Source organism: Scyliorhinus canicula, chromosome 1, assembly GCF_902713615.1.
Source record: "Scyliorhinus canicula chromosome 1, sScyCan1.1, whole genome shotgun sequence".
Taxonomy (NCBI): Eukaryota; Metazoa; Chordata; class Chondrichthyes; order Carcharhiniformes; family Scyliorhinidae; genus Scyliorhinus; species Scyliorhinus canicula.
The window spans coordinates 238,874,489-238,886,643 of record NC_052146.1 but is presented as its reverse complement, the minus strand read 5'-3'; the positions used below and the strand labels follow the sequence as shown (position 1 = coordinate 238,886,643).

Genomic DNA, 12,155 nt, shown 5'->3' with positions numbered 1-12,155 from the left:
ACTGGATGATGGAAGGAGAGAAATCATTTACGAAGGGAGGGAATGTGAAGGCTCCGGATTTGGCTCTATTGTGTTTGTGGGTAAAAGAGGCATGGGCTGGGATAGATGGCGATTTGATCGTTAAAGCATTTAAAAAATGTGAAATAGCAAATGCTTTGGATGGAAGTGAAGATGATGCTTTATTCGAAGATGTAGGAGAAGAGGATGAAAATATTGAAGACCTGGAAGATGATCAGTATGACGACTGCCTCGATGAAGAAGAATTCCAAGCTTTATTTGACGATGACGATGACAATGAAAGTGAATTCGAAGGATTTTAGTTTACCTGCATTAGTTTGTTTTAATGATGTTTTTACATTTTAATAAATGCTAAATAACCAATGTTTTCCTGTTTCATATATCATTATGTTCAAAAATAAATACCTGTATAACAGTTTCATTGACTACTGGATGCTATTTGACTTATCTTGGCCAGCACTTGACACCCGCAATTTTTGTATCTCGCGTATCATGCGACCCCCGGAATTTAGGCCAGCACTTCACACCCGCAATTTTTGTATCTCGCGTATCATGCGACCCCCGAAATTTAGGCTTCAAATTAGGTGCTCAAAAGTCGCATGTTACGCGAGTATACACGGTAATCTCCATAAAACATTCAACATGGGAAATCCCCTTGTAATTTACTGAGTAAATACAAAGCGAGACATGTAACTGAACCAGACCAAGAAAGTCCTAACTTTGATTCTCAATATGTTCTGAATCAGTTGATGTCAGTCAACTTTACCACGTGGATCCTACAATTGAAACTAAAAAGGGAACAGTCAGCCAGCCAGGAATCTTGTTACCTATACAGGAGAGCACTTGTGTGAATGTTGCATAAAGGTAGAATCGGGTTTGGCTGTTGTGTATTAGATTAGTTAATGTCAGCAGCCTATTCACAGGAAGCATCGACTTGAGCAAAATAGTGGAAGGCTCATTGCACCCATGAAACTGAATGAGTCTGTGTCCTTGAGAGAAAGGTAACATTTTTAATTCAACGTTATGACTTTGCACTGTCAAATGATAGCAGTTTTGAATCAATAAATGGTTGATGTATGACAAGATAAAGATGTAGAACTATTAACTTTTTTTTTTCATTTTTCAGATCTTGGCACAATGTGTATTGTGTGATAAACAACCAGGAGATGGGCTTCTATAAAGATGCAAAGAATGCAAGTTCAGGTATCACATATCATGGTGAGGTCCCAATTACCCTAAAGGAGGCACTGTGTGAAATAGCTGTTGACTATAAGAAGAAGAAGCACGTCTTTAAACTAAAGTAAGTGCTTTCTTATTCATTCCATGTTTTTAAAATGCATGAGTCTTTATAAAATAAAGGTAACATGTAACTGAGAGGAAAAGATAAATGAGAATAAATGAGGGGGCCTCACGGTAGCATGGTGGTTAGCATCAATGCTTCACAGCTCCAGGGTCCCAGGTTCAATTCCCGGCTGGGTCACTGTCTGTGTGGAGTCTGCACGTCCTCCCTGTGTGTGCGTGGGTTTCCTCCGGGTGCTCCGGTTTCCTCCCACAGTCTAAAGATGTGCGGGTTAGGTGGATTGGCCATTCTAAATTGCCCGTAGTGTAAGGTTAATGGGGGGATTGTTGGGATATGGGTTACGTGGGTTTAAGTAGGGTGATCATTGCTCGGCACAACATCGAGGGCCGAAGGGCCTGTTCTGTGCTGTACTGTTCTATGTTCTATGTTCTAATACCGAAAATTTGAAAAAAAAAACCATGAAATTTGCGGCAGATTGGTCAGTCTCTGAAAGAGAAAATAGGTTATTGTTTATGGAGTTGAACTAAAAACCTTATTCAAACGTAGATGAAATAGTCACACAATGTGGCATTCTGAGGTGGCGAAGTGAACTTAGCAAATTTCATTGTTCTCAACAAGCAATGGGTAATCATTCCAAATTAAGTGCAGAAAAATCAGATTCCTTTTGGAACTTATGCTGAGAAATGCCTGTGTTTGTTCAGATAGATCTGCAACATATCAGTAACTTTTAAAAGTTTTCTAAATTTCCATTCAAGCTGATTCTCATCAGTCTCAAGATTGTTTGTCCATCAAATTATCAAGGCTCGATCACCCTGATCGATCAAGTCCAATCAGGGGCTGCCACATCGATTTTGGGGTGGGCACACAGTGGCCATGCCTGCAAATGTTGGGTGCAGGTAGGCCCTTCCAAATATGGAGTTTAGGGGCGGCACAGTAGCACAATGGTTAGCATTGTTGCTTCACAACTCCAAGATCCCAGGTTCGATTCCCGGCTTGGGTCACTCTCTGTGTGGAGTCTGCACGTTCACCCCGTGTCTGCGTGCGTTTCCTCCGGGTGCTCCGGTTTCCTCCCAAAGTCCAAAGATGTGCAGGTTAGGTGAATTGGCCATGATAAATTGCCCTTAATGTCCAAAAAGGTACGGTGAGGTTACAGGGATGGGGTGGAAGTGTGGGGTTAAGTAGGATGTTCTTTTAATCACTGGTTTGCCTCCGAGAGGATGGACGGGGGGTTCTGAATGTGGTGCAGAGGGGGATTGAGAGGATGGGAGACTTGTTTATAGAAGGGAGCTTTCCGAATTTGAGGGCGCTGGAGGAGAAGTTTGCATTGGCGGGGGGAAAGGATGTTGATATCTGCAGGTGCAGGACTTTCTGCGTAGACAGGTACCAACCTTCCCACTCCTGCCGCTAAGGGGGATTCAGGACAGGGTGGTTTCCAGAGGATGGATAGGTGAGGGGAGCGTTTCTGACATTTATAAGGAACTTATGGGATCAGAGGAGACGCAGACTGAGGAGCTAAAGCGAAAGTGTGAGGAGGAGCTGGGGGAGAGATAGAGGAGGGCCTTTGGGCGGACGCGTTAAGTAGAGTCAACGCATCCGCAACTTGTGCCAGACTCGGCCTGATTCAATTCAAGGTCGTTCACCGGGCTCACATGACAGTGGCCCAGATGAGCAGATTCTTTGGGGTGGAAGATAGGTGTGCAAAATGTGCGGGAGGGCCAGCGAACCATGTCCACATGTTCTGGGCATGTCCAAAGCTGAGGGGATTTTGGCAGGGGTTTGCTGACGTCATGCCCAAAGTATTAAAAACAAGGGTGGCATTGAGTCCAGAGGTGGCGATTTTCGGGGTGTCGCAGGATCCGGGAATCCAGGAGGAGAAAGAGGCAGACGTTCTGGCCTTTGCTTCCCTGGTAGCCTGGAGGCGGATATTACTAGCATGGAGGGACTCGAAGCCCCCAAAGTCGGAGACCTGGCTATCGGACATGGCTAGCTTTCTCTGTCTGGGGAAAATTAAGTTCTCCTTGAGAGGGTCACTGTTAGGGTTTGCCCGGAGGTGGCAACCATTCTTCGACTTCTTTGCAGAGAATTAATCGTCAGCAGAGGTTAGGTTAGCGTAGATTGCGGGTTAATTAATGGTGGGACCTGTTGGGGAGGGAGGTGGTATTTGCACTATGTTTATATTTTCATGTACATTGTTTATATTGCTGCTGTTACAATGCCAAAAAATACCTCAATAAAATGTTTATTAAAAAAAAAAGTAGGGTGCTCTTTCCAAGGGTCGATGCAGACTCGATGGGCCGAATAGCCTCCTTCTGCACTGTAAATCCTATGATTCTATGAGGTTCTGCTGCATCTGGTAAACAAGTGTGATTGATAAGAGAGTGCTATTGTTCCTGGGATGGCCTGGATGGCCTTTTTCCTGTGTATTGGAGAGTCTGGGCTGCAGTTTATTCATCAGTGTTTGTTTGAACTGCGGCCTGCTTGTCCTTAAACTTGGCCAATTCTCCCAGCATCCTATGCAGGGCACCATCCTAGGTGGCCGTTTGGCCACAAGGGATAACTGGATAGTGACTTTTTCGCCGTGACACTTTTTTTTCCCTTCCCTAACCCCGAGACACTAAGGCAAGATGTACAAGTTCCTGAGATCAACAAAGTCATTTCAGCTCGATGACTGAATCCAGAACCTTTTTAATTCATAGAGTTCTTTTGTAATAAAGAAGAAATGTGATCAAGCTCATCAATTATTGGTAAAATGGAGAAAATCGGCATTTAAGAAAAAATATTAGAAATTAGCATTTAGTGCAAAATTCTGCATTAACATTTTTTTATCAGTGATTGCAAAAATGACTTAATATTTCTTATAGATGTAAATACTTTTCAAATAACCAAGCATACGCTACCAAATATGCAAAGACATGTGTAGCAATCTATATTCCATTCAGTCCTCCCCTCCCAAATTTAATGCTGGAATTCCATGAATAGCAGTTGCCCTTCAGTATTTTGCATATTTTACCCAATTCTTTTGTGTATGCAGTGTTTGTCACCGTGCTAGTTGATGGTGAGCGCATTCTTGCAATTCTTTTTTTCTCGTCAAAACACTAGACTAGAGACTATTCTCTTCCTTAGCTTGGAGCCACTTCAGCTGTAAATTAGTGAGTGAAACTTGAAAATTTGCTGCTGTGAGGTTTAGGTTGCAACAATAACAAATGCAGATAATTTGTTTTTTGCTCACAACAGGTTGAGCGATGGCAATGAATATCTCTTCCAAGCCAAAGATGATGTAAGTTTCTAAATCTGTCGTGAACAATATTGGAGATTCGTTATCGTGTTTGTATTTTCATATTCCAGATAGTTTTTATTCCTCATTAACATCATCCTGAATCTTTGATGCTCGAGTTGAGTTTTCCAGCATTTGTTTCTGTGTATATAAACCTTTTGTTTTCTTAAATGAAGTTTTTCCTCGGTGTATTCCATCCCAAAGTAATACACTTTGTCTAGTCATGTCTAATTTATTTACTGATGCATAGCATAAAGTATCAATACCATGAAAACAAACTTGGTGACTCCTTTATTTTACTCAACAGGAGGAAATGAACAGCTGGATTCAAGCTATCACTTCAGCTGTGACTACAGATAAGAGCGAGGCAATTCCAAGCAGCCAGAGTACCCCAGCAGCTAGCCGTGCACAGACCCTGCCAGCTAGTGTTGTGTTGACTGGTGAATCCAGTCCTGGCAGACGAGAGAAAGATAAAGAGAAAGACAAAGAGAAAAGATTCAGTCTGTTTAGCAAGAAGAAGTAGAGCAACTCAGCCGCCTGCACTTCTTATATCACCAACAAAACTCTAGCATGAGCGTTTAGAACCAATACATTACACTCTGTGCCTAATGTCCCTCAAGCCAGTTAGTTTTAATTCACAGAAAGCATCAGAGTGTTGCTAATCTGTAGAAAGTGAGGTACATTGGGCAGTTTTCATTTAAAAATGAAAGGACCAGTTGTTGATGATTTGTATGTAGTTTAGGGTCCAAATATCTAAATTTCTCCTCAATTTTGTGAGGCTGTCTTGGAAATAAAACAACCTACATCCATGTGCTACTGGAATGCAAGGCAGCAGTGCTTTTGAAAACTTATCGTGCACATGGAATGTGTATTAAAAAGATTCAAAATACTTGTCCAATTCCATTTATTAAAGTTGCTATCCTGAGTCTTGGCTAGTAGAAACTTACATTTCCATTTATTTAAAAAAAAGTATATTGTATCATCTTTGCTATAACAAAAGGCAAATGTGCATTAATTTGCATTTTAATTAAAAAAATCATGTTAACCTGGCAGCAGATATTAACAAAAACTGCTGGGTCTTGTGCAGCAAGCGTGAATAAAGAATGTTGGTATATAAGAATGAATTAGTATACTGATTCACTGTTAAATAATCTGTAATTTTAACTTCTTTTTTGTTGCTCAGTTGCATTATACTGTATGTTTCAAATAATTCTAGTACAACGTATAAAACTTTAGATGTATATTAAAACCTTTCAAGGCATTGATGTTAAGTGTTGAAGTGGGGATTCATTATCTGGAAAAGTAATGTTACTACTCAAATGGTTATTTGCTTGTTGGCTAAAGCACTGCGTGTCATAATTTTGCTACATTACCTTACTATTTGATACATAGTGTGTATTTCTGTCATTGTAACTATTGTAATGATAATTTCATCTTACTGCACAATCAGGATACATAATAGGAATGAATCCTTGCAATGACTGGGCCGGTAGTCATGTAGTACAACAGGCTTTCGGTTGTATGGGACTGCACCTGTAGACTTTACCCTATCTGTTAAAATGTACGATGTCATTAAATGCTTTTAAAACTTATTGTGCCATGGGTATTCTTGTATAAGTTTCAATAAACCTTCTGTTTTAGAGCTAAATGCAGTTTGTGTACGTTATAGAAACTTTGCCTCAATATATTTCATTTCTGCTTTCTAACTGCTAAATCAATAAGTTTATTGCCTTGGAAAGACCCTTGCCAATTTCCCAGGAATTCAACTTCAATAGATTTGATGCAGGGTTGAAATGTCTAGCAATGATATGTATTCATCTAAAGTGACTTGGGTTGTGTGCATCTATATTTTAATTTTCTATACAAGTAATCCTCCTTCCATTTCTGAGGGTGCCCAATACTTGCCAAATTACAGGCAGCTTTAAGTTGTTGACTCTGATTGGACCTAAATCGGATCTAAAATTTATATGGCCACTTTCGTCAGCTAGATCAGCCTGCCTAAAGCGCTCAGTTGTAAATTCTACTGGTCAGAAAAATCTCTTCATGAAATATGTATTTTAAGGACTGTTGAGACATAACCACTTGGATAGAATCCAATCCTTTCATTATTTTAAAGACCTCTGTCATGTCCCCACAAAATCTGCACTTTTGAGTTTTACAAAAAAGGCCCAGTTCTCTGAACCTATCCTGACAACTAAAGACTCTTAAAACAAATTAAAACAAGAAAGTGGACCTCCTTTTAATATATTTCAGAGCCTCTATATACTCCAGTTTGTGAAGAAACCACAATTGGAGACAGTATTCTAGATTAAATCAATCCAAGATCCTGTACACAATGGATGAACACCAATTTATATATTTTTGCAACAGCTTCATGACACTTGATGGATCTGCAATAATACACAAACGTCCAGCTTGTAAATCTTACTGCTCAACGTTTAATTAATTAACATAATACTCTAACTCTACATGTCACCAGCAAATTTGTTCATACTCATGCCAATGCCTTTGTGCTGATCATTAAGGATAGTGAAGATAAATGGATGCCTGTGGGATCACCAGTTAGGTTGTCCAAGCAGAACTGATAGATTAATAACCACCTCCTGTCAACGCAATGTAACCAACTTGGTATCCAACTTAGAATCTTCCCACAAAATGTAACATTTAAGCACCCATTTTCACAACTTCTATCAACAATGCTTGTTTTTAATGCACCTAGTGTTAGCTTCAAGCTGTTTCCAGTCAGATTTGGCATAACCAAAAGAACAGTAAAAGACCCTTACTCTGCTCCCATTGTTGGAAGAAACATCCCACCCTAATGCACCAGTAACATTTCTCTGACTGAAGTATCAAGCAGTGATTTGGGACATTGGGGCAGCTTTTGTGCTGTTCTATGTTCCCGCTAAGAATTGGACTTCACTTAAGACTTGTACAGACAGAAAAGATTTTCACCCTTTCAATCGATCTATAGCAGGAACAAAACACTCGGAGATACAAGGCCAGACTACACACCAACATACATGTTAGGAACTTGGGTGCATGAGGTCAGCCAGCCCCTAAAGATATTCTGTACCCCCCCCCCCCCCCCCGCCAAGGTCTTCCACAATCATTTTTGTGATGAGTGTTGCTGTTATTTATTGTCCATCCTCAGTTGCACCAAAAAGATGATGGTCAGCCTTTTTACTTGTAGCGGTTTGATACAATAGAGTGAGATGCTTGGTCATTTCTGATAACAGTTGAGTTTGCCAAATTGCCATAGGACAGGATTCACATAACAACACGACTGAGTACCAACAAAATATTTCCTTACGTGAATACATTAGTGAACCAATTGGGTTTTTTGTTTTACAACATCTGACAGTTTTATAATCACTGATGCCAGCTTTTTATTTCCAGGTTATTATAAACAGAATTAAAAGTGTCAACCTACTGAAGCAGGATTTGAATAAACATTCTCTGAAAATTAGCAGTGATTTGAAACTGCCTAAACTTCGGTATTAAACTCTGAAGTTAGTGATGCTAGGGGTGAAAAGATGAAAGTATTTAAAGCACTAAAGGGAAAGTGGATCGGGAACATTGTTTTGAGAAGGGAACCCAGAACAAGGAAATCTAGTTTTAAAATCCAAACACTTATAGGTTGACACCAAATACAAGAAAATGTTTTCACGGAAATGGCTCTGAAGATATGAAACTGACTGTCCCAAATGACCATAAAAACTCACTCCAGTGAGGTGTTTGAAAGGGAGATGAACATCTAATTAAAATCATCGAATCCCTACTGTGCAGAAGAGGCCATTTCGCCCATTGAGTCTGCACCGACCCACTGAAACAGCACCCTACCTAGGCCCAAGCCCATTCCCATCCATGTAACCACACCGAGGGGCACTTTCGCATAGACAATCCATCTAACCTAGGAAGTAAGGATATTAAGGGATAAAGTCACAGGGTTGGGTTTTGCTGCAGGCTTTGGAGCCCAGACGTGATGCTCAGAAGTGTGTCCCAAACCTACACTTGCTGGAAATGAGATTAGCTTGGGTTTTTATAGTAGGTGGCCTGTTGATTGGTTGCCTATGGGCCTGTCCAATTATATACAGCAAGTGGTCTCCTACCACACCTCAGAAGCCCTAGTAGTGTCACTCAGAGAGGTGGACACCATTGAGGCAGTTTGAAGACCTCATAGAGGCAAGTAAAAATTAAAATCCAGAATAGCTGAGGGGGAAGGTCTTGTCCATTGCAGGGTATGGGCCTCTGACAGGATTGTTGGGACCATCGGCCCTGCCTCACCTGTCTGCAACGCCCTCTATGGGGCATCGATCCTGGATTGCTTCATGGGGCAACCTGGGGGTGCTCACTGCTTTTAGCAAAATATTGGAAGCCCCATAAAATAACACTTAAGAGAGCCAAGCAGGCAAAATGGTGGCGTAGTGGTTAGCACTGCTGCCTCACGGCGCCGAGGTCCCTGGTTCGTTCCCAGCTCTGGGTCACTGGCTGTGTGGAGTTTACACATTCTCCCTGTGTTTGCGTGGGTTTCGCCCCCACAACCCAAAGATGTGCAGGGAAGTTGAATTGTCTACGCTAAATTGCACCTTAATTGGAAAAAATAAATTGGGTACTCTAAATATATATTTTTTAAATTAGTCAAACTAGCTGCCCATCTCCTTGGAATTGGCAGCCAATCTGTCGCGCAGCTGTTCCTCCGTTCGGAACTGCATCGTGGAGCCATTCTGATGGGTTCTCAGCTATTTTACTGACCCCTGCCTGTTGTGTTTCTATGTTTGGTTAACACAGCCTTACCAACATCACAGCACCACCTGCTTCCATTCCTGCCACTCATGGGGTGGCAAATGTCTGCCCATGGAGTAGTCATGGCACAGAGGATGGCCCATCAAGCCTATGCTGCAGTCTTGTAGAGCAACATAGTCCTATTATCCTTCTCCATATCTGCACTCCTGTAAGTTCATTTTTCTTGTGTAGTTCAGAGTCATTCCAACTTGCATATGTTCTTCCACATGTTCCCGTTGTGTTTTTTCCCATTACCTTAAACCTGTGTCCCCAAGTCCTTGTAGCAGTAGCTTATAGGAAAAGTTTTAAAATTTATCCAAACCTGTCATTTTGTACAGCTCTATTAGATCCCTCGGCCTATTTTGCTCCAAAGAGAGCAACCCCAGCTTCCCCAACCTAATCTTGTGTACCCCATCCCTGGAATCATTCTGGGACCAGCACTGTTAGGGATAATTCAGTTGTGGTCTAACCAGATGTTCATTTTTTTTTTAATTAAGGGGCAATTTAGCAGAACCAATCCACCTACCCTGCACAACTTTGGGTTGTGGAGGTGAGATCCCCACAGACATGGGGAGAATGTGCAAACTCCACACGGACAGTGATGTGCAAACTCCACATGGACAGTGACGTGGGGCCAGATTTGAACCCAGGTCCTTGGCACTGTGAGGCAGCAGTGCTAACCACTGCCCCGCTGGGCAGCCCTAACCAGATCTTTATAAAGGTTCAGCATAATATACCTATTCTTGGACTCAATATTTCCATTTATAAAGCCCAAGATCTCGTGCTTTGCAAATTACTTTCAAAATGCCTTACCACCTTCAAAGATCCTTCTGTCCCTGTACACTCTTTAGAACTGTGCCATTCAGCATACAATGCCTCTCCCTGTCCCTCCTGACACAATAAATCTGCCTCCATTCTCTGTATTAAATTTCATCTGCTTCTTGCCTGCCCAATCTGTTTGCTGATCTATGTACTCTTGCAGTCAAGTGATATCTCCCTCACTGTTTGACACACCTCAATTTCAGTATTCTAGGTAAATGTTGAAATCTTACTTTGTTCCAATATCCAAGTCATATATATTATATATATTTGCATTTTTAAATTTCAAAGCAGTGGTTGGAGCACCGACCCTGCTGTCTACTATCTTCCAGACTGAGAAACAACCATTTACCATGACTCTAAAAGTTAGCCAATTTTATGTTTAAATCCAAGCTGACAATGACCCATGAGCCTCAATTTTGTTAACCAGCCATTGGTGTAGGACTTAAATTCTATATAAACATCTACTGAATCCTCTTCATCTATTGTCTTTGTTACTTCAACAAAAAATCTATTTGATTAGTCAAATGCCATCTTACCTTTACAAATCCATGCTGGTTCTCTTTCATGAACAAAACCCTCTCCAAGTGCATGTTACTTTTTTCCTTAATTATTGTTTCTAAAACCTTGCCACTGAAACTGACCAATGTCCTTACACCCTTTCTTAAACAAAGATGTCACATTTGCCACTTTCTAATGTTTTGGCACCTCTCCCCATATCCAGGAAAGGTTAGAAGATTAAGACAAGCATTTTTGCAATTCCAAGAAACCTGGGATGCAAGCCACCCGGCTTGCAGTCAACTTATCAAGTATAACCAACATTTACAGTAGATCCTCAATCAATTTACATTCCATCTGTTACCTCTACCATCTCTACTTTCACCAATATTTTGTCAGTGCTCTCTTTCTTAGTGAACCCTGGTATAAAGGACTCATTGGCCAGATTTTGCGATCCCAATCGTGGAAAACAGCAACGCCATCTCCGGTGTGCAGACCTTTGCCAATAAATGGAAGCTGCTGTACGTGACACATTCCACAAGAGCTTGTGCTGATGATCCTGCTAACCTTTTTAAAGCTAGCAGGGATACATTGAAAATTTTGAATGATTGCCAGCAGGCATTACTGGATTTCATGTTGATTTTTTCAGAGCTGGATCGAGCAGGCGTAAAGCATTCTTGGGATCAGATGAACTATTCCAAGAAGGGACCAGAAACAGTGTGTTAAATGTTGAGTTTTATTTGTTAAATGCAACTTTTTAGCATCTTAAATTTTATGTGTGCTTTAAAATCCAGCTTACATGATATGGCACTGAATGACTTCAAAAAGACTATTTTTCTGAAAGATCTCTGGCAAAATCCCAGTCCTCTGCAGGAAAATGAAACCAGTTACATTTTGTTTTAGCAGCAAATCCTCAGCACAAATGTTTTTAGCTCGCTATTGCTGAACAGTGTAAACTTGAGGTGCGTCATGCAAGATTTTGAATGCAATTTGTGTTAAACAACTATTTCTACTTTGTAAATTGTTATAACATTAATATGGCTCATGATAATAAAATTAGTTTGAACATTTCACAAAGGCTACAGGCTAATGCATTAAAACAAGTTTAACAAGAACATACGCAGTGAAGTACAAATACAGCTATAAATGTGTTAACACAAACATACCTCAAAACAAAACACCCAAGAAATCTTCCCTGTCATCTCTGCCTGAGACTGGCTTTCATAAAGTTGGGTGAGAAAAAGAAGCCTCCAAGAGTTAGCACTCTAATGCCTCTTGCAATTTCCTAGTGCCCATGACCTCACCTCTTTTGTGTCAAACCCAAGCCCAGCGGCAAATAACTTGTAGCTGGGTACTGCTGATGAGAAACTGATCCATTGAAGATGCAGCTACTGACATATGGGCCTGTACTGTTTCTGCATTGGGCTGGCAAATGTGGTTCTATTGGGGTTATTTGTGTCATTG

The 12,155-nt window shown here is 41.0% G+C and overlaps 1 protein-coding gene across 2 annotated transcripts in view; it reads left to right on the top strand.

Annotated features, from left to right (window-relative positions):
- Nucleotides 1–6,240, top strand: part of sptbn1 (spectrin, beta, non-erythrocytic 1) — a 301,037-nt gene extending 294,797 nt beyond the window's left edge. For both annotated transcript variants that reach the window (XM_038810024.1, XM_038810035.1), the window contains 3 exons: nt 1,145–1,318; nt 4,553–4,595; nt 4,900–6,240. In XM_038810024.1, the coding sequence (XP_038665952.1) occupies nt 1,145–1,318; nt 4,553–4,595; nt 4,900–5,115 (433 nt within the window). In that variant the 3' untranslated portion in view covers nt 5,116–6,240. The remainder of the gene's footprint in view (nt 1–1,144; nt 1,319–4,552; nt 4,596–4,899) is intronic.
- Nucleotides 6,241–12,155: the final 5,915 nt, after the last annotated feature.